Source organism: Myripristis murdjan, chromosome 1 (assembly GCF_902150065.1).
Source record: "Myripristis murdjan chromosome 1, fMyrMur1.1, whole genome shotgun sequence".
Classification (NCBI taxonomy): Eukaryota; Metazoa; Chordata; class Actinopteri; order Holocentriformes; family Holocentridae; genus Myripristis; species Myripristis murdjan.
The window spans coordinates 14,336,836-14,356,370 of record NC_043980.1 but is presented as its reverse complement, the minus strand read 5'-3'; the positions used below and the strand labels follow the sequence as shown (position 1 = coordinate 14,356,370).

Below are 19,535 nucleotides of genomic sequence, written 5' to 3'. Positions count from 1 at the left end.
TTTTTTCTTTTTGTAAAAGGAAAATAAAGCATATTCATTGTAGATGCAATGTTTTTGTTTGTTTGGGAGGCGGGATTTGACAGCCGTGATTAAAGCTGCAATTAATAAAATCAGCAAATGACAGTTAAATGACAACCACTTACACTCAAAACCTTTGATTGACAATGCACATCCAACAAATGTCATTTGAGTAGAAATCGTTCTCATTCTCACCGATTTTGATGATTGCGGCTTTACAGCATCAGGGATGACATAATTGGAAGAAAAAGGTTAATATTAAAATGCTTTGAGGAAAAAAAAAAACTGGTCTTGTATAGTCCCAGGACAATAACTCAACACGCAGAGCCGTACTGAAAACCACCTTTTTTGTTTAATTTCATGATCGACACACAAAAATAATCTACAAAAGACCGAATTAAGTAACCAGTTACCATGAAATGTCAGTTGCAACCCCCTCACCCGCCCCTCCCCAAAGAAAGCACAATTTAAGATGTCACCCACTGCTCCAGTTACTTGACTTCACAATGACATCCTGAAAGACCAGACGTTAACACTCATGGGGTACATTTTGGAAAAATGTCAGAAAAACCTCACACTCTCAGACACTTTGACACACAGTCGCACACACATACACACACACACGCTGGCCAGCACACCCCATCTAAATTAGCTACAGAACAATCTTTGGCTCCATTCTTGGTGCCGCTGGTCAGTCAGACACACATGGAAGCAGGGTGGAGAGCTAGTTGGGGGGGATAGAGGACAAGTTAAGAGACTCAGGAAGAACAGTATTCAGTTGACGGAGGTATTCTGCAGAGGGAAGGTATTTCTAAGATAGAAAAAAGGAGTCTTGTGTGACGTAACATCCACAAACATTCACAACTCCCAGAAATGCACTGACAGTTGAGTAGAGGTTGAAAGCCAAGCGACGACTTGCACTTTTGCATTGAGCGTTTACAGTCCTGCATAGTTCTTTTTCAAACTTTTCGATACAAACTAAGGCGTTGTGTTATATTGAGTGTTGAGTCGTTTGAGTCAATAAGCAGAGAAAGTAAATAAAAATCTTAACTTACGAAAAAAAAAAAAATTCAAGTAGGCTACAATCTCACGTTTCTCCCCTCTCTCACAACCCGCTCCTCTCACCAGCAGAGGATTCCTAACTTTCTCGATTCAAGTCTTATTTCCAGAAAAGGTCCAGTGTGATAAACAGCACCAAAGACACACTGAGCAAGAGAGGGGACGCACGCACACACACACACACATACATACATACACACACACTCGTACTGAGAAGGGAATATGCTTTCTCGCCCATTCACACACCGACTAACCTGGAAAGAAAATACAGTATATTGTGTTTTATGTACATACACACATTCAAATCAACCTCACCTGCGTTCTCACACAGCTTAACATTTTTTTGTCCCTGTGTAAATTACAAATAATTTATCAATATTAATATAAGCTACTACTTAACAGTCATTTGTGGGAGCAGAGGTGACCTCCAATAATAAAATTCTACGGACACGATTCCCACATCAGAGACAAAGAACAGAAAAATAAAAATTCATTTCTCAATCTGTTTTTCTTTTTTTTTTTTTTGTACTGCAAGAACAAGGAGAGTCCTGTTATTACTCCACATAAGCTTAAATACAAATTATATTATGTAGCGTACTACCACTCTTTTCTGTACCGCCACCTAGCTCACACTCATTCCACAGTGATCAAGGTCGGTCATATGTAAACATGTTGACAAAATAAAATAAAAATAGGCAGAACAAAAATAAGTGTTTAATCATTCACTCCGACTGTCTTGTTCTCATACCCGGTAATTAGAAAATACACTTAAATTACTTCATCATTGCCATCGTAGCGAGGATAAACCTATTCTTTTTTTTAGGTCCGTTTTTTGTTTTTTGTTTTTTTCTTAAAAAGGGGGCAGTGGAGCCCCGCCCCTCCCCCCACGTCTGCACTACATCACGGCGCATGTCCATCAAAGAGGATTCCTATTGGTGGATGTCTTCCAGGAGGTTGTGATGTCACCCGGCTGGTCTCGGCGTGCGGCGCTGTTATTGGTCAGTGGGGCTTCCTCTTCATGTCTCCAACCTGGCTTTGGTTCGCATCTGATTGGAGAGGATGTACGTATTAAAAAAAAAAAAATGTAAAAACTTGGGAGTGTGATAAGAGTTATTTTCTGTTCCAGTGTGAGAGAGCTCCAGCAGCGTGTTGCCCCAGTTAAACTTCACTTCAGATGTAGGTTAGCTTGAGCAGAAATTCTGACTAAGATCACAGATTAGGTTATAAATAGAGGGAGGGGGGTGTCACTGTCTGCAACACTGTTTTTGGGTAGTTTTCCATTCATGCTTTAATAGTTAAGATGAATCTTAAAAGGTAACACTTCACCAAAAATACAATTACTTTTTTTTTTTTTTGTATTTAGCCCTAGTGCAGTTTATCGATCCAGACAGTTTGTGTGTGATTTGGTGAGGTTTCCAGGCTGCTGTGATGCTTCTTTGGCAGGAAATTGTAACCAATGAAACGCTTTGCCCCCAGGTATGGTATAATCTACAGTCTCCTGGCACTCCGATACAGTGGGACTGGATATTTGTTTTGTAGAGCTCAAACTGTCAAAAAAATTAACATGTGAACACTCAACAGCAACAGCTCTTTTCAGAAACAGTGACTCAGATGCCCGGCGTAATCCACAGCAAAGAGGGGAACTATTTCCAGGCACCAATAAACTGTATCTATCTGCGTCTTAGTTGTACGAGTTAAATTTTTGATGGTTTCAGCTCCGCAAATCAATACTCATTCAGCCGTGTTGTGGTGGGGCGCCAGGGGACAGGGAAGATAACACCAGACAGGAAACCACACCAAATCACACAGAAACTCTCCGGGTGGATAGATCAGATGAATGGGAAAATATCTTTTTTTGCATTCTGGGTGAACTGTCCTTTTAAATGGCCATGGCGCAACTACACAAAGGCAGCTTTACTGTCAAACTGCCTAGATAGTCCAGTAATTTTAGACCAAAATTGGGGTCAACCTAGGACAAATTGCAAGAGAAGCAAACTCAACTGATTTTGTATCCTCAGTTTGTCCTGAGTGAGGAAAAAATGTCCCAAGAAATCCCACTGGTGGAAAGGTTTGAAAATCACCTATTTATGACCATATATTACAAAAAAAAAACCTTTGTTTTTAACACACAGGGGAAAGGGGTTCAAAATTTTACTTTCAGATATCACTATAAAAATTCACAAGTTGATTACACACACAAAGACAAGAAAAAAAGTCAATTACAAGTTCTTTGAATTATTCTGTTTACACATGCATATTACTATACGATATATATAGTAACCTTGAATTAAAAGGTTACTATATAACAGTGAATTAAAAGGTTACTGTATATATAGTAACCTTTTAATTCACTGTTTAAATATCTGTTCTGGCATTTATTCCTTATATTCCTTATTAGCACATATCAAATCAGATAATGTGTGATATGCATGTGTAAACAGAATAATTCAAAGAACTTGTCATATATAACATATAACATATATAACTGGTCATATATAGGTGATTTTCTAAACTTTCCACCAATGGGATTTCTTGGGACTTTTTTCCCTCACTCAGGACAAACTGAGGATACAAAATCAGTTGAGTTTGCTTCTCTTGCAATTTGTCCTAGGTTTTTTCATAAAATGACTAGACTAAGATTCAATGTAATGTTTAGTGTAGACTTTACTAACATGGGAGCCAACTAGTCTAGCTGGTGCAACAGGCTGCATGAGGCTGCCGCTGGGCAAGAAACAACAGGCCAGCGGCATTAAAAAACAAAGGATGTGTCTCTCCTGGCCACCACCAAAATGTTCAGCTGGTTCTTTGGCCCGAGAGCTGCCCGAGAACCAGGTGAAACTGGACTGCTACGTCTGCCTCTCTGACGGCAGACGTAAACAGAAGTTGATTTAGCCGATGCCAAAAACATGGAAGTCACAAGGGCAACGGCAACATGTTTCAAAAGCTGGGACACAAAGGCCCGCTGAGAGAGAATAACTAACTACGTTGCAACTGTCCCTGTGACTTCAATTAATGCGAGCACTGGCAAATGTTTTTGTTTGTGTGCAAATTCCAGACAGTGTAATCACACATTCCAGGTTCACGCATTTCTTGGACTGCTCTCGAATCAAAGAACCATCTGTATACCACACGGATTTTTTTTTTTAAATGTTGAAAATTCTCACTGTGTATGCTGCTAACTCCTGAGGGAGATAATACATCACAGGGTAGCCCACGCTCTAACAGCTTTACAACATGCGTCTACCGTGCTACGGCTACAGAGGACGAACCACAGGCATGCCAACCACCAAATATACTGAAGCAAGCAGAAAGATACAGAACAAAGACAGAACAGCAGTTGAGCAGAGGACAACAGGTCAACTTGACAGAGACAGATGGAGAGAGGGTGGGAGGAGGAAGAGGAGGAGGAGGAGGAGGAATGCAGATTACCTGAGAAAGCAAGCTGCAAGTGAGGAGGTAGGGCAGCCTGCGACCCTGACTGGAGACTCTTATACAGATCTGAGGAGAGATGGAGGGAAGGATGGAGAGATGAGAGGGAGGAAGGCAGCAACAAAAAGGGGGAGGGGGGGTGGAAAAGAGGAGGCAGAGAGGATAAAATGGAAGACAGACAACAAAAGAGATGAGAGGATCAGAGTGAGGCGTTGAAGTACAAAGGATTGGGATGACAGGCAAAAAACATGGAGAATAAAGGAGGGAGAGGTGGGGTTTAAAAAAAAAAAACAGGGAGAGACAGGGCAACAGGGTCACAGCAAGAAATCTGGAGCACAGCAGGAACAGTGGAGGTGCTGCTGGTATACTTCAGTATGGTTGTGTAACACAGACACACAACAGAGGGAGTGCGCGCACACGCAGACACACACAGACACACACCCGCGAGGCGCACCTACAGAGGCCGTCGTTAAAATAAAGAGAGACGAGACGTGTGTAAATCGTCTCGTCTCTCTGATGTGCCACACAGTGAACGCCACTAGCTCGTCTCTCTCCTCCTTTTAAAAACAGCCTTGCTTTGTGCATTTCTTCTTTTTGTTGTAAATCACGTAAACAAGTGCATTGTGTTTGAACTTGCATAGCCACCGCTGCTGTCAGTTCAAAGTGAAACGAAGACGCTGCAAGTTAACCCCATAACTCAAAAAATAAAAATGAAATGAACAGAAATACAATCAATTCAGCAATGGAAAAAAGCACAAACATGCATACATAAATAACAAAAAAGAAGATTCATAACAAATGGATAAAACAGATAAATTAATCAAATATAAATATTCAAAAACTAGTTTAAGATGGACTTTGAAAAAGAAAAAATCAAGTACAAAAATGAAAAAAAAAGTTTTATTTGTGTCCACAAATGAGAATTGGAACTCAGTCTGTTCTCTTGCACGTTTCCACTTCCAGTCAAGTCGTTTATAGCAGATTCATATCTGTTGTTTAAACACCCATAAAATGAGCAGGAATTTCCACTCCTAATGGAAACCTCCCTAGTAACCAATTACCAGTGTGATAATAACATAATTGAGCAGATATTTAATTAAATTACTGAATTAAATTTTCATAGTCGTTCATAGTCGTTTTGCATTAGACTGCATTAGAATTTAAAATGCAGTGGTCAGGCCATTTAAAGACATTTTTCTCAAGGCCAACACTTTCAAATATTTCCCTTGCAACACGAATTAGGGTGGCCATTATGTGGGAAAAGCTAGCTAACGTCACATATTTTTTGAGAGCATACCCATTTTTGTCTCCCTGTGACCCACATTTGGGTTCAGAGCTGGAAAAACACTGCACAGACTTGCTCTGCGAGTGGACAACCAAAAGCCATCATTAAATCTTCCTGTGTTAGGCAGTTGAGTCAACAGTCAGCCTCAATCAGTCATAACCTCATTCTGTGGAAATGAACCAACACCATTGTTTCCAGCTCATTTTCTTGGAATGATAAAACAATATTTAAAACTAAAACCATAAAAAAAACTGAAAAATAACCCTCTTTTACTGCTTATTCTCTGAGACACCGAGATGTTCCTCTACTCACCCATTAAGTCGTTCTGTGCTAGGGAGTATCCTGAGTTGGAGCTGGGGGCTGAGCCCATGCTGCCGGCCCCCGGCGCTCCGGGAGAGCTGAAGTTGAGCAGCGGGGGGAATTGGAAGGGCAGCGAGACGGGCACCAGGCCTCCCAGCATCCCAAAGCCCAGAGGCAGAGCAGGGGGGCTGCCCAGGAGAGGAGTGCCTGCTGTTGAAACCTGGAGTGAGGCAAGAAGTGGAAAGAGGAGGTGGGTGGTCAAATAACAGGTGAGAAAAGAGTGTAAGAGATCAGGAAGAAAAGAGAGAGACAGCGGGGGATATAGGGAGAAACAGTCGGAAGAATTCTTCTCGACATTTAGTCAAAATTAAAGCATACTGCACATTTGACATTATTTTATCCAAAATGATGCAAAACTCAACACGTCACTGCTGTGTCCACTGCTACTCTTGACAACATGAAAACTCACTTGTGAGAGGTGTGACGTTGCGGAGGGCGTGGCCAGCGTTCCTGAAGCCGCCCGGCTGTTTCCTGCCTTTGAACCCTGGCTGGCCCCGCCCACAGCCCTCTGTCTCTGGCCATGATTGGCCGAGACCAAAGATGAGGAAGGGGAGGGGCTGTTGTCCGGGTGACTGGAGCCAGAGGAAATGACTCCCATGTTGTTGTTGTTGTTGTTATTGATGCTACTGCTGCTGCTAATGGACTGAGCTTTCTGGCCCCCTGCGAAGCTACAACTGCCCTGGCTCTGCTTCAACGGCCCTCCACCCGGGACACTGAAGGGAGGCCGGAAGCCTGAGGTTTTGGCGGAGTATTGGTGTTGTTGCTGTTGGCTAGGGATCATCTGGGTGTGTGAGAGCGGGTTCGAGGGCGAGGAGGACGGCGAGGGCGAGGAGGAGGAGGAGGGAGGCGGGGTGGGTGCAGGGGGCCGCGGGGTGAGCTTGATGATGGGAGATGAGTTGCTGCTGTGGGAGGACTTGGTGAGGGTGGCCTGCATGGGCGTGATGAAGTTGGGCTTTTGGTGGTGGTGGGCAGCATGGGCTCTGCCCTGGGAGGAGAGGGAGGTGTGGGAGGTGGAGGACGAGGAGGAGGGAGAGCAGAAGGACTGCAGGCCAGGGTGGGAGCTGGAGTTGGAGCGGGAAGATGGGGAGGAGGAAGGGGTGATGCTGCTGCTCACAGCGCCGCCGTTGCTGCTGACGCTGCTGACTTTGGCACTGCTCTTGGCCAGTCCTTGTGGAGCTCCCATGGTTCCCAGCACCCCTGGGGGGCTGGTGAAGCCCTTTTGGTGGGGGGGCAGGAGAGGTGAAGCTGTGGGAGGGGGCCGCTGCTTAGGAGGCGAAGGGGAGGGCTGTGGATGGAGCTTGCTGCCGCCTCCCATCACAGAGCTTGGCCTGTGAGAGGGTGTTGCCATGGTAACATGTCTCTGATTCTGGGTTTGGCCCGCGGTGCCAGATCCTTTGATTAAGCCGTAGGGGCCGTCTGCAGCCCTGGAACCCAGTGAGGAACCTGCTGCCTGCAGACGACCCATGGAGGAGGCAGAGGGAGAGGAGGAGGAGGAGGAGCAAGAGGTAGAAGAGGAGGAAAGTGGCGTCGTTGTTGGCAGGTTCCCAGCAGGCACAGCTCCCAGCAGGGCCGTCTCCACCTTGGACAGGGAATGTTGCTGTGTTGTGGAGGCGACCGAGGCAGAGAGCTGGGAGGCTGAAGGGTAGTGAGGGGTGATGGAGGGAGGGGAGGAGGTGGGGATGTGGAGGGGTGGGGGAGACAGGGGGCTATCTGAAGGGCCCAGGCCCTTTGAGGCATTGCTGAGCAGGGCCAGAGCGTGGGAAATTGAGTCCAGAGAGGGAGCGGTCAGGTCCTCGTCCAGAGAGTCCGACAGGCAGATGGGCTCCGAGGGCGAGGAGGAAGGGGGCTGGCGAGCAGAGGGCAGGGCCGGTGAGGAGGAGGTGTGCAGAGACGGGGTGGAGGTCATGGGGAGAGGGGGTTTCTGGATCCACAGGCCCTCCTGTAGGACAAGGGACACATGGTTAGTGTTTTGAACAGGGATCACACAAGACATTCAGGCAGGGCAGTATGTGAGGAAAATGACAGCCACCCAGCCTACGAGTAATGAAGCAGGTTTATGACTGTTAAAATGTTTAAGATGTTAAAATGATGGAACAGTTCAATTTAAATTTTCTGGAAGTCAGACCAAATAAATGTGAAATAGCAGTTTGATGTTCAGAACAAGGGAAATATGATGATGATGACTGAGCCACATTAAAGACAACATTATGAGGCAATGTGCTATTACATTGCTTCAGGCAGGGATGTCGCTTGGCAAATGGGTCAAAATCAGAAAATCGGAGTGGATAGCATGTTGGGTTTAAAGAATGAGACATATTCTGAAAAACTACAGTTTTTTAAAAAAATATATTTTTTAGGTAATATACAGAAGATTGTCAATTTCACAAGCCATTTCCTATCGTGGTCATAAGAGAGGAACATTGAGCTGTCACTCACCTTGGCTTTGGCCTTTGGACCAGGCACCACTCTTCTCTTGACTCTGCATGGAAAAATACCAGCCATGTTTTAACATTGACCATTTAGCTATCACATTCTAACACATTCTTATAGAAATAACTTCTATTCAGACAGCCTGAGTTGGTTAAGCAGAGAGTAAACACTTACAGGTTTCCAGTGAGGTGACTGTGAACGGCACGACTCTCCTTGAACAAAATCCTGACAAGAAGAAACATACAGTGATAAGATATAATGAAACTGCAGTTAAATGTTTTTGCCAGAACCAGATGACCAGAATAGACGTATGAGGTCAGGCATTTTTATGCCCCAGTTGAAGACTAAAAACACTCTAATAAAACACCTGGAATCAAGGTGACAGACAATAAAAAAGTATCTAAGGATGCATTCGAAATCCTTCCTAATTACAACAGAAGCCTGAATTTTGTTGGGAAATATTTTGTTGACTATTATGTTGAAATGCCATATAGTACCATATACTACATATACCATTACGTGTGTTTACGACATCCAGCTTTTGAATTTTGTGTTAATGTGCAGATAAAATAAAATGCTCTTACTAGCAGCAACCCACTTCTTTCGTAATTAGGACAAATAATAGCCAGGCTACTGTCAGGTCGACAGTGAAGTTGGGTCATTGGGAAATGCACATATATTTGCCCTGGTTAGTATATGAACATGACTCTGGATAGTGATAATGAATCTTGACAGCAAGGAATCTCTCTGTCAGACAGATACACACACAAGCACACATGAACACACACACTAAGACCTCTACATACCTAATCATAAGGCTAAAATCTTAGTTATTTATAGTTCTACGGCTGAAATCCATTGTTCTCACTCTGAGGGATTTTCTGTAATTTCCTATCAGCATGAAGCACTTTGAATAAGGATATAAACACACACACGCACAAACGCGCATGCACGCACGCACAGACCTGGCCTGCATCCAGCCCTTGGGCCACAGTGGTTTGACCTCGTTTTCCATGAAGGCCTTGAGGTAGTCCTCCACAGACAGAGAGCACTGGCTCTCCAGCTCATAGCAGCTCAGCTTCACCCGCACCAAGCTGCACAGTAGGTTCCTGCACAGATGCAAATTTAAAACAAACCACCAAATATTAAAACTGAAGTTAAGAGTGTAGATGCAAAGCACATAACAGTGAAGAAGATTTTGTTATTCTTCAGGGAAATGAAGAAAAGTAATGATGGGGCAAATCATCTTCCCTGGAGATGAATAGGAGCCATTAGCGAGAGCTACTGATGATTAGAAAACAGCTGTAAGCTCTCTGGGTGATTCAATGAACACTAATCAAATATTTTTTTGTTTTTTATGACATTTATAGTATGCTTTAGTCAGGGTTCCCACAATCACTTAGACATTGAATAAATTCAAAGACTTTTCAATAGAATTCAAGGTTTTGTTTGGTGGAATAAAAGGGCTCAAAATTGGTTGTGGGATAGGTAAAAAATTGATGTTGAGGCCTTAGTTTTACTCATATTATCAGGTCAGGCAATCCTAGTGATATCCTTCATTGGAAAAAAAGCATTATAAAGGCATCCATTCATTTTCAAAAACTTTAACGGCTGAGTTTTATTTTTCTCAAATCCACAAACTTTAAAAGGATATTCTGTTTACTAGACAATGCACCAAAAGCGGAGAATGACAGGACAGATGGAAGAAAGAAAAAGACAGGGGCTTAAAAGGAAAACAAACAACAAAAACCATGACATGTGATCAATCCCGCAGCACATGGCCCAGCCCAGGATTACTACCTGAGCTTGTCGTCCCAGACAAACTTCTTCCGCGGGCCCATCACCCTTTTCCCCGGCTTCTCCTCGTCCTCCTCCTCCGAGCCGTTCTTCTCGCCTTCCTCTGACTGCTGCCTATAGGACACACACAGGCAATGGGAAATATATTAATGCATACATACACACATACTCAGGAAAACACTCAACTCGAACAAACTTGTTCAAATTACCTAAACAAGTGCACTGCCTTTTCTGGAGCATTTCCATTGCAATATTGCAACAGCATAATTACCAATTTTGCTGAAGGTCTCTTATCACCAAGAAGACACCTTACTACCCCATTTCCCATGCTTATTATTACCATATTAAGTTACATTCCCAAACCTTATATACTGTATTTATAAGTCTATATTCAAAACAAGTGGCTGGTACTATCCTTAAAAATGCCACTATTCTGTAAACAAAGATCTAAAGATGATTCCTGACTTTAAATGCCAGCTCTTATTTTTATGTCAGTTCATATCAATTTTCTCAACTGCTCAATTTTAAATAAATCTCTTCATATACAACAAATAACAGGTATAAATGAAGATAGGCAGGTGAAAAAAGAGGAATGATGACAAAAGGTTCTAATGAGAGTTTCGTTATTTTATCTCTTAATTAGTGGGTGTCTGAAACGAAAAAGGAGGGATTTTCTTACTTGGCAACCTTGGCCATGCAGTCCATGTTATATCTGGCTATCTGCTCTGGCATCACGCTACACACGGCCAACTTCAGCTTCAACAGTGGAGTACGCAGCCGGTCATCCTGGGAAGGGGGTAATGAAGAGACAAAGAGGGATGCAGAGGAATAGGTGGAGGGAGGCAAGTAATGAAAAAAAGCAAGAGTGCGAGAAAGAGAGAAGAGGCAAGGAGCAGAAAAGGAGGCAGAGCAACAGAGGGAGGGAAAGAGATGGGAAGAGGGAGAAAGCGATAGAGTAAAAAGAGGACAAAAGGAAAGGTGGAGAGAGATGGATAAAGAGGAGAGGTGGAGGTAGAGAGGAAAGATGACATGAGTGAATAAAAGAATGAAGAGTGAATTAAAGAGGGAAAAGGAAAAGTAGAGGAGGAGAGAGAGAGAGGAAGGGAGATAACGACAAAGAAGTGGAGGAGTCTGTTGATGTATTTTGTCAACAATGCCAGTTTAATGGTCCATGACAAAAGACATTTGGAAGCCTGTTTTAGCAGCAGTCCTCATTGCGCTAGTCCGCCTACACTGAGAGCCCTGCACATTAGCAATTGAAATGCTGAGGGTAGCTGTGGATTAAAATATAACAGCTGTGTCAATGGGCAAAAAAAATCCTTGGAGAAACTACGGGAGAGCTGAACGCACATACTCAGATATATCAGCGCAATTTAGAAAACATGACAATCACGCAAAACCTGGAAAGACAACTGGATTTGTGTCATCTTGTTTTCCCTGATGTGTTTGTCTTGAATATTCAGCATGCACTTTCTTTCGAGATCCCTCTGGTTTTTTGGCTATTTCATGGTCACAGATGAGACTGAATGTGGTTTAGCAACTAACCCGCAAAAGACCATTAATCACTGCTATGATGACATCACTAGTAGCAGTTACAGGAGAGCAGAAAAACAATGTTTGCCTCAAAAGCTGACACAAAACAAGTAGAGATCTTGTGTAATCTAAAGATGTGTGAAAACATGGCTAAAATGTGAAACCTGTTCTCAGAATAATAGATATTGTACTTCCTTTCATTAATTAGACACCACTCAACCAACAGCAGACTCTAACCATAGAAATATTGCTCTCCATGTTGAGGTTTGACAGGACTCTCCCCTGACTGAATTTAGCCTTTAATGTCCACAGCACTGTTGCAACAGTGCTGCAGGAAGGACTTTGTTGCATCACACACCAGTTCAGTAAACTGTGAGGGGATTTACCCCTTTCTCCACAGATGAGCCTGACTCACCTGGATGTTAAGGCTGAGCTTCTTGAGGCGTTTGAGGAGCGCTTCCTTGTTGCAGGGAACAAATGCCTCCATGTGGGAGTAGATGCCAGAACGGACCTCCAGAGGCTGCTCCTGTACCTGCAGCTCGATACTGAGGAGGAGGGAGGGGAGGAAGTAGGGATTGTGGGATATAGAGGGCAGAGTGGGAGAAAGATGAGAGGATGAGAGAAAGACAGAGGCATAAAGGATGAACAGAGGTAGGGATAGAGGAATGGAAATGAGAAGCATGTTACCCACATGGACAGAAAAGAGATAAAAAAAAAAAAATAGTGAGTGAAATAAGGGAACAAGGGAGAAGTGGTAAAAATGAGTGAAAGATGAAGAGCAAAAAAAAATGGGAGAAGGAAAGCAAGCTGAGATTGAGGCTGCCAGTGATTTAAAGGCCGTCCTACTCACTCCAAAAGGATGTCATTCATGTCCAGGGTGAAGAATTTCTTCCTGCCCTCCTGATCAAACTGCCGCGATGCCTGTGGGAAAACAGGTTGAGTCAGCATACCAGCACTGGTCCATACAGCATACACACACACACACACACACACACACACACACGCACACACATATACGTACTTGTATATACTTGTGATACTGCAGAGAAAGAACTCATGCAGCCTGCTAAAGCTGACAGTTATTCCAAGATGTAAGAGTAGAAAACTAGAAAATAAAAACTTCTTCATAGGTGGTGTTGACGACCCTGCTGTTATAGATGCAGAGAAACAGAACTTCAAAAAGATTAAGACAACTGAAGTTCAGCTTGGAGCCATGTTTCTCCAACACCTCAGAAAATACAATTCTCACTGGACTATCCTCCTTGGCAATAAAAATAAACATCAATGCGACTTTTTCATCTGCGTGGCGTTCCCGTTTAACTGTGGCAAAGCGGCCTCACAGGTAATCGCAACCACCCACAGACGGGCTGCAGCCTACTCACCGCCCGCAGGTCCTCGATGCGTTTGATAAGAGGAGCAGGCAGTCCGTCAGGCAGTGGGGGCGGAGAATAAAGACTGCTGGAGGAGCCCAGCCCCCGACCCTGGCCGCCTCCTCCCGCTGCTTTCGGCACTGGAACACCGACTCCCAGAAGGCCATTCTCCCTGGCCGTCGCCATGACGTGTTGCGGGGCCGTGTCTAACAAGCTGAAGTCCAGGTCGCCCAGGAGATCCTGTAGCTCCTTCTCATTGGCCGAGCCCAGCAGTGACATCACGGCGGGATCGGAGGTGAGGTCAGCCAGGGAGACGTCGTTGTTGGCCGTGTTGGCCTGCGGATGGGCAGAGTCAGAAGCCAGCAGGTGGTTGGTGGAGGCAGCAGAGTGGGGCTTGTTGGCTGCGCCTCTACCCAAGCCGGGGTGAACGGTGCTGGGGGTCCTCTTCCTGATCTCCTCCTTCTCCCGGGTGAAGCGGCGGAGCATGGCCGCCAGGCACAACGAGTCCTTCATCAGCTTCTTCCTCTTCTTCTTCTCTGGCCTGTGGAGGTTGAGGGGTGTCACTCTGTTCAAGATAAACACAAAAAATATTCATCAACTGACATGAAGGAAGTACATGTATACTCTTAACTGGGCTGGGTACTGACACTGATCTCTGTCTGATTCTGATTCAATACCAATTTCAATTCCACATTGATTCAGTCAGGATCAGGCTATTTCAGTAACAACACCAACTCTGCAGGTTACTCTCATAGTTTTTGAAACCAAAAATGCAGCTAGATATCTGCTTTTAGGCTCGATGGCACTGCCTTCAGGAGGGGAACGCCCGCCATTGTTTGCTCAGTTGTTCGTAACATGTAATTTGGTCAACTGAGTTTTGTAGGCTAGTACTTCAGCAGACAACTTCCACAGGATGGAAGTTACACAGCAAATAATATTTATCAAAAAAAAATCGTCACTTGCGCACTGAAAAAGACACAGATTTAAAGACTGATCCTGGAATTTTAGGACTCAACATTGGATTGCTCAAATTAAGATCAAAATTAATCAGAACATAAATGTGTTTTCCCAGCTTGAACTGCTAATGAGGCAGGAAAGACAGTTTCGGTTACATTTCATCTGAGAGGGATAAGGAGGTGAGTTGATGGAGGAGAGAGCACAATGTGATGCAGAAATCAAACCCATGCTGCAAATAAGCAGCAGACTGAGACGTCAACACACCCTGACAAAGACGACTCAGAAATGTGAGAAGAGGCAGGGGTGGAACCATGGGGATTCAGAGGGATTAACCTGCAGTTTGCTCTGAAAGATCTTACATACACAAACACACATAACATCATCTGTTTCATAATGGTACTGTTGCGATAGCTCCTGCTATTTTTGGAAGTTTTTTTTTTTTTTTTTTTGAATGAAGGCATGTTAGAGTGATCAGCCTATCTGAGCGTGGATAATGGAGTCTTTGTAGAAGGTGGTTGGCCTGTCACAGTGCCCAAGAGCAAGTCACAGTCAGCATCCCTGCTTCATGATGAATGTATGAGAGGGTACGCACAAAAGCAGAGGATTATAATGTAATACAGAGCGGTGCATTATTAAAAGGGGAAAGAGTGGACGAATGTGTCATCGGATATTCACAGTAGCCCACAAATTCTTGTATGCCCAAAAGGTCAGCTTTTGAAGAACAGGGGGGAAGCGGGTCTATTTGCCCTGTGGCATTCCTGCATTTTTTTTAATACATTTTAAGAGGCACGTCAATGGCTTGGCTTGTAAAGAATAATTTTCTTTAAGAAGGAGATTAGTGTCTGTCATTTTTTTTTTTTTTTTAAACAGCTGAGACATGGTGAAAGTGATGGCATAGGACGGACATTTTTCCAAAGAAGTGACAAGACTTTGAGCATGCTCAGTCCATTATGACTAGGCATTTGATGTAAATCTCGGAGCCCCTTGCATTAGCTCCTCCAGGAAAACATCATCTGCTCGCACAAATTCTTGTGACAAAAGAGCAACTTCAGTCAAAATATAAATGTCAATTTTCAATCTTTCTCACCCTTGTTTTGGTACTCGGTTCTTCTTGGGTTTCTTGTCTTCCAGACTGTTCACTTCTTTCTTCTTCCTCTTCTTAATCACCTGCTCCCCACTGACTTTAAGCTGCTGAAACAAGAGCACAAACACTTTTTTGTTATCTCCAACAAGCAGATGACAGTAGTCCACACAGTCACACATGGCCATTCCAGTCTGAGAAACATGCCAGGCTTTCTGTGTGTGTGCCAATTTCTCTTGGTGTGGTGGGAATACAACATCATGTATACCTCATCTCACTAAAACTTTCCACTGGAACCGATGCAAATCAATTTCTGGCCCAGTGGAAGCTCCTATAGGCGGGGCTGTCCTTCATGCCTCATCGGTGACAGACGAGATACTGCTGTGTACTTGTATCTTAAATTCCAATATATTTTGCTTACCATATTTCATGAAATCTTACTATTACAACAAAAATGGTACAGGAAAAAACTGAAAGTACGGTCTACGATGCATCTGAAGTTAAATGTGTTAATATCGTTCCCAGGCCTTGGGACTCCAACATTTAAATCCCAAGAGTTTCCTGGGTTTTTCTTGAACCCATAAACCCTGGATGATAAACATTTCATGCCTTGTGTACGTGGCTGGCACTCTCACCTTGTCCGCCTCCTCTCCCTCGGAGTCCGAGGCTTGTCTGAACTGCAGTGTGCCGGTGTTGATGTAAAATCCTCCCAGCTTGGTGGTCAGAGAGGCTGGGACCAGCTCATCGTACTAAGAAAAATAGCAATGGAACAGTTTGCACAAGAATACAAGAAAAAAGGAAGGAAAACAAGAAATCTCCTCACACTTCAAAAGCCAGTATGTCATATAAATATTTCTCAACATATTTTGGAAACAATCTGTCACGAGTGAAGGCATGCGGTGGTACATCATGCTAAGCGACAGATTATTATAACTGAAAACAATATTATTCCTCTGATTTTATCAAAGTACTAGCCAGACTTAACAGGATCAAACCTGCTGACCAAACACCGATTGTGTCTCAAGCTGTGACAAGTGATTTTTTTATTAACATTTCACAAAGTGCCCGGTGTACTTTTGTTGCTCAGTTAGAATGGATAGGAACTGTGTGTGCCAAAATAAATCAATAAACACCAATGAAAATCCCTTAAGGCCCTGGATGAAAAATGTTCATATCATAGAGCATATCAAAACAAAACAAAAAAAATTAAAGTATGAGAGTCAAATAGACACTGTCAATTGGTAAGCGCAGGGAGGGCAGCTATCACAACAAAACAACAAAAAAAGGAAACCATAAAATGTCAGAACATCCATTCAAAAAAAAAAAAACATAATTGCAACCATTAAAGGCACATTGACAGTGATATCCTGATATACTGAGCAACAAACACCATCAAACAAAAACAATGACATAACCCAGTGTGGACACAAGGAGGACGTATTTATGAGTCATGAGGCTGATTTTAGACTGCAGTATCCAGGTTGACTGTGAGAACGGACAAGTGTCTATCTTTAGGAGTGCTGTTAAATGTACTGTATTGAAGCATCAAGAAAATAAATATTTAACCACTGTGGGATAATGCCTATCTCAACACAACAAGACATGTGAGCAGCAGTTGAGGAATGTGATGAGGCCAGCAAATAAATCAGGAGATAATAGAGGGAGAAAAGAGAACAATGTGGGATGTTGTTAGACAAAGGATAAGGAGATGTTTGCCAAAATTAAACTGACTGCATGTTTAAAGAGAAAAAAAAAGACACACAACTAGAAAACTGCATCCATGCCAATGGAGTGAGAGATACTCACGGCTTCTGAGTTGTCGATGAAAGGATCTGTCTCATCATAGCCAAAGCCTATATCAATCAAATCCTGCATTCTGTCCTTCCTCTTCTTCTTCCCTGTATTACCCTGAAAATATATAAATATAGATATATAAATATATAAATATAGAAAACGGAAGCTGCATTACAATCCAAGCTCACTGACATTATGTTTTGACTTATGTTGATTCCAAAACACTTTCCAGTAAAGTCCTTACCTGAACCTAAAGTTCATCTCTAAGCCTAGCCTTAAAATGGCCTCTTTTCAAAGTGAGGGCAGATGAAATGTCCTCACTTTCTCTACCCACTATTCTTTTTTTGGGGGGACATTTGCTCCTTTCAAGAACAGAAGTGAATAAACACAAATACACATTTCAATGTAGGCACTGTGTGGGCAAACATCAAAATAAATGACATGACTCAAGCAGGTTGCTAAAACAAACAAGAAAGGTGATAACTGATGTGACACCTCTATTTTGTATGTTATTACATCATGATGACGCCACGACATTTGCAAACGTGGGAATAAAAACAACTCACATATTTGTTTTCAAACTTCTTCGCCAGGGCTTCCACCTGCAGTCGCTCTCTCTCTTCGTCATTGAAGGGGTCGTTGGGATCCGAGGCTGAAGTCAGACCTGGAGCATTATTCTTTGCCTGGAATAAATATCATAAGAATATTAATATGAACTATCTCAGCTGCCCCAAAGTCATTAGAGAGTCTGTCAATTAACCAAACAACCTGGATTCAAACTCTGTTTGGCAAGTATCTACCCTGCCGAAGTGCCTTTGAGCAAGGCATGAAATCCCTAACAGCTTGGGGGTGCTGTTGCTGCACCTTGTATTCAAACCTCCCCTGCAGGGGGGAAGGGGGCGAGTGACAAAACAATTTCAATCAAGATAAAAAAAAAAAAATGTTCATAAAGTATCACACTATTGCCAGCAAGCTGAAAATTAACGTTTAAAAAGAAACTTTGAGATGTTACCAAACTATAAAATATGTAGAAATATGGTGCTGACATACATTCCTCTTAGATCCATATACAAATAAAAGCACATAAATTAATCAACGAGTATTTTGCAAACTTTGATTTTTTTTTTATACAAAAAGCCAGTGCAACACAGGTAAAGCTGCATTAGCTGCAAAATGAGGCAGGCGCTTCTTTGATCTCCCAGCTCTGACATTTGCCTTGCTCTCCCCAATGCTACATCCTGGTACTTCCATCAGCACTGCTCTCCCATCTATCACCCGCAGCCAGAGGGCCAAACTGCATGTGGCATTTTCAAGTGCTGTAATGGCTGTGTGACTAAGGCTGTTGCTGGGCAAGTCGAAGTGAACAGGACACACAGGTAGCAGCAGCAGATAAGCTTTATCGTCTATCATGTGCACGGCAAAAGAGGAGGTCCCTCGGTTAAGAAAAAAAAAAAACTACAATCTGTGAGCGCAGCTGAAGTTGGAAACACTACGCCGAGTAGATATAGTGGACCGGAGTGGCTAAACTGGTGGTGGTGTCTTTTGTGTGAAAGCCCATGAATGGTCAGTTTGCAGCACGCTAGTCCATGGAAGGACAAGGTGCACTTCCCCCCCTCCTTTAGTTAGCAATGACAAGTCCCCCCTTTTCTCCACACACACTCACACACTTCCCAGAGCAATAAAAAAATTGTCCAGACCCACGTCTCGCCTGGCGTGGTGCTGAGAGACACCCACCTGGAGGTTTTGGACGAGTTCGCTGTAATTAAACTCGGCGGAGGAGTGGTCGTTGGGCTCGGACAGGGAAACGTTCAACCGCACCGTAATCTTCCTCCTAGCTTCAGCCTTGTCCCTGTCGCCGGTTTTGCCGAAACGGCCGTTGGCACCTCCTGCCCCGGTCGCTGTCGCCTCGACCTCCCCGTCTCCATCAAAGTTGAAGTCGGCCTCATCTTCTAGCCGGCGTTTCCTCGACTCCGCGGCTGACCCAGCTGCGAAGGCCGAGAGGGTGACAAATTGTACTTTTCTCGGTTCGGCCATTTGGATGAGCTGCCTGTCTGAACCTCGCTCCGGACAGACAGCGACAGCGAAGAGAGCTACTTCGCGAAACTACTCCAAATTGGCGGATTGAAGAAGGTTTCGCGAAGATGCAACGGCTACTCGGTGCCTAGACAGACGTAAGGGCCTCCTCCGCACCATACGAATTGAGCTCCAGGGGCTGCGATGGTCGGGGAAAAGTTGTTTTTTCAGTAGCTACTTGCATCCTCAATTTGCTATGGGACCGAGACATTCACAGGAGCCATCTTGGATTTCGGGAGTAAATAAAATATCAGAGAGAGGTCGCTGCGCATGCGCGTCCGGCCAAAACGGAAGCAGCGTGACAAAGAGGGGGTCAGGGCGTCCAATCACCGGCTGCCCCATTTCTAAA

General features: G+C 43.8%; 1 protein-coding gene across 3 annotated transcripts; it reads right to left on the bottom strand.

Annotated features, from left to right (window-relative positions):
• Positions 1-351: 351 nt before the first annotated feature.
• On the bottom strand, positions 352-19,409 carry ubn2a (ubinuclein 2a). 3 transcript variants are annotated; one of them, XM_030052711.1, is made up of 17 exons: positions 18,848-19,409; positions 17,680-17,796; positions 17,126-17,227; positions 15,955-16,068; positions 15,326-15,429; positions 13,294-13,846; positions 12,762-12,832; positions 12,327-12,456; positions 11,058-11,164; positions 10,382-10,492; positions 9,547-9,690; positions 8,756-8,806; positions 8,588-8,630; positions 6,561-8,090; positions 6,104-6,311; positions 4,507-4,575; positions 352-2,123 (listed from the first exon to the last, which is right to left on the bottom strand). In XM_030052711.1, exons 1-17 carry the CDS (start codon positions 19,145-19,147, stop codon positions 2,077-2,079), a joined length of 3,801 nt encoding a protein of 1,266 aa, XP_029908571.1. In that variant the 5' UTR covers positions 19,148-19,409; the 3' UTR covers positions 352-2,076. The 3 variants fall into 3 exon arrangements, with proteins under 3 accessions (XP_029908571.1, XP_029908578.1, XP_029908586.1); XM_030052718.1 differs by having other exon boundaries at positions 15,326-15,426; XM_030052726.1 differs by lacking the exon at positions 4,507-4,575.
• Between the last annotated feature and the right edge of the window lie 126 nt (positions 19,410-19,535).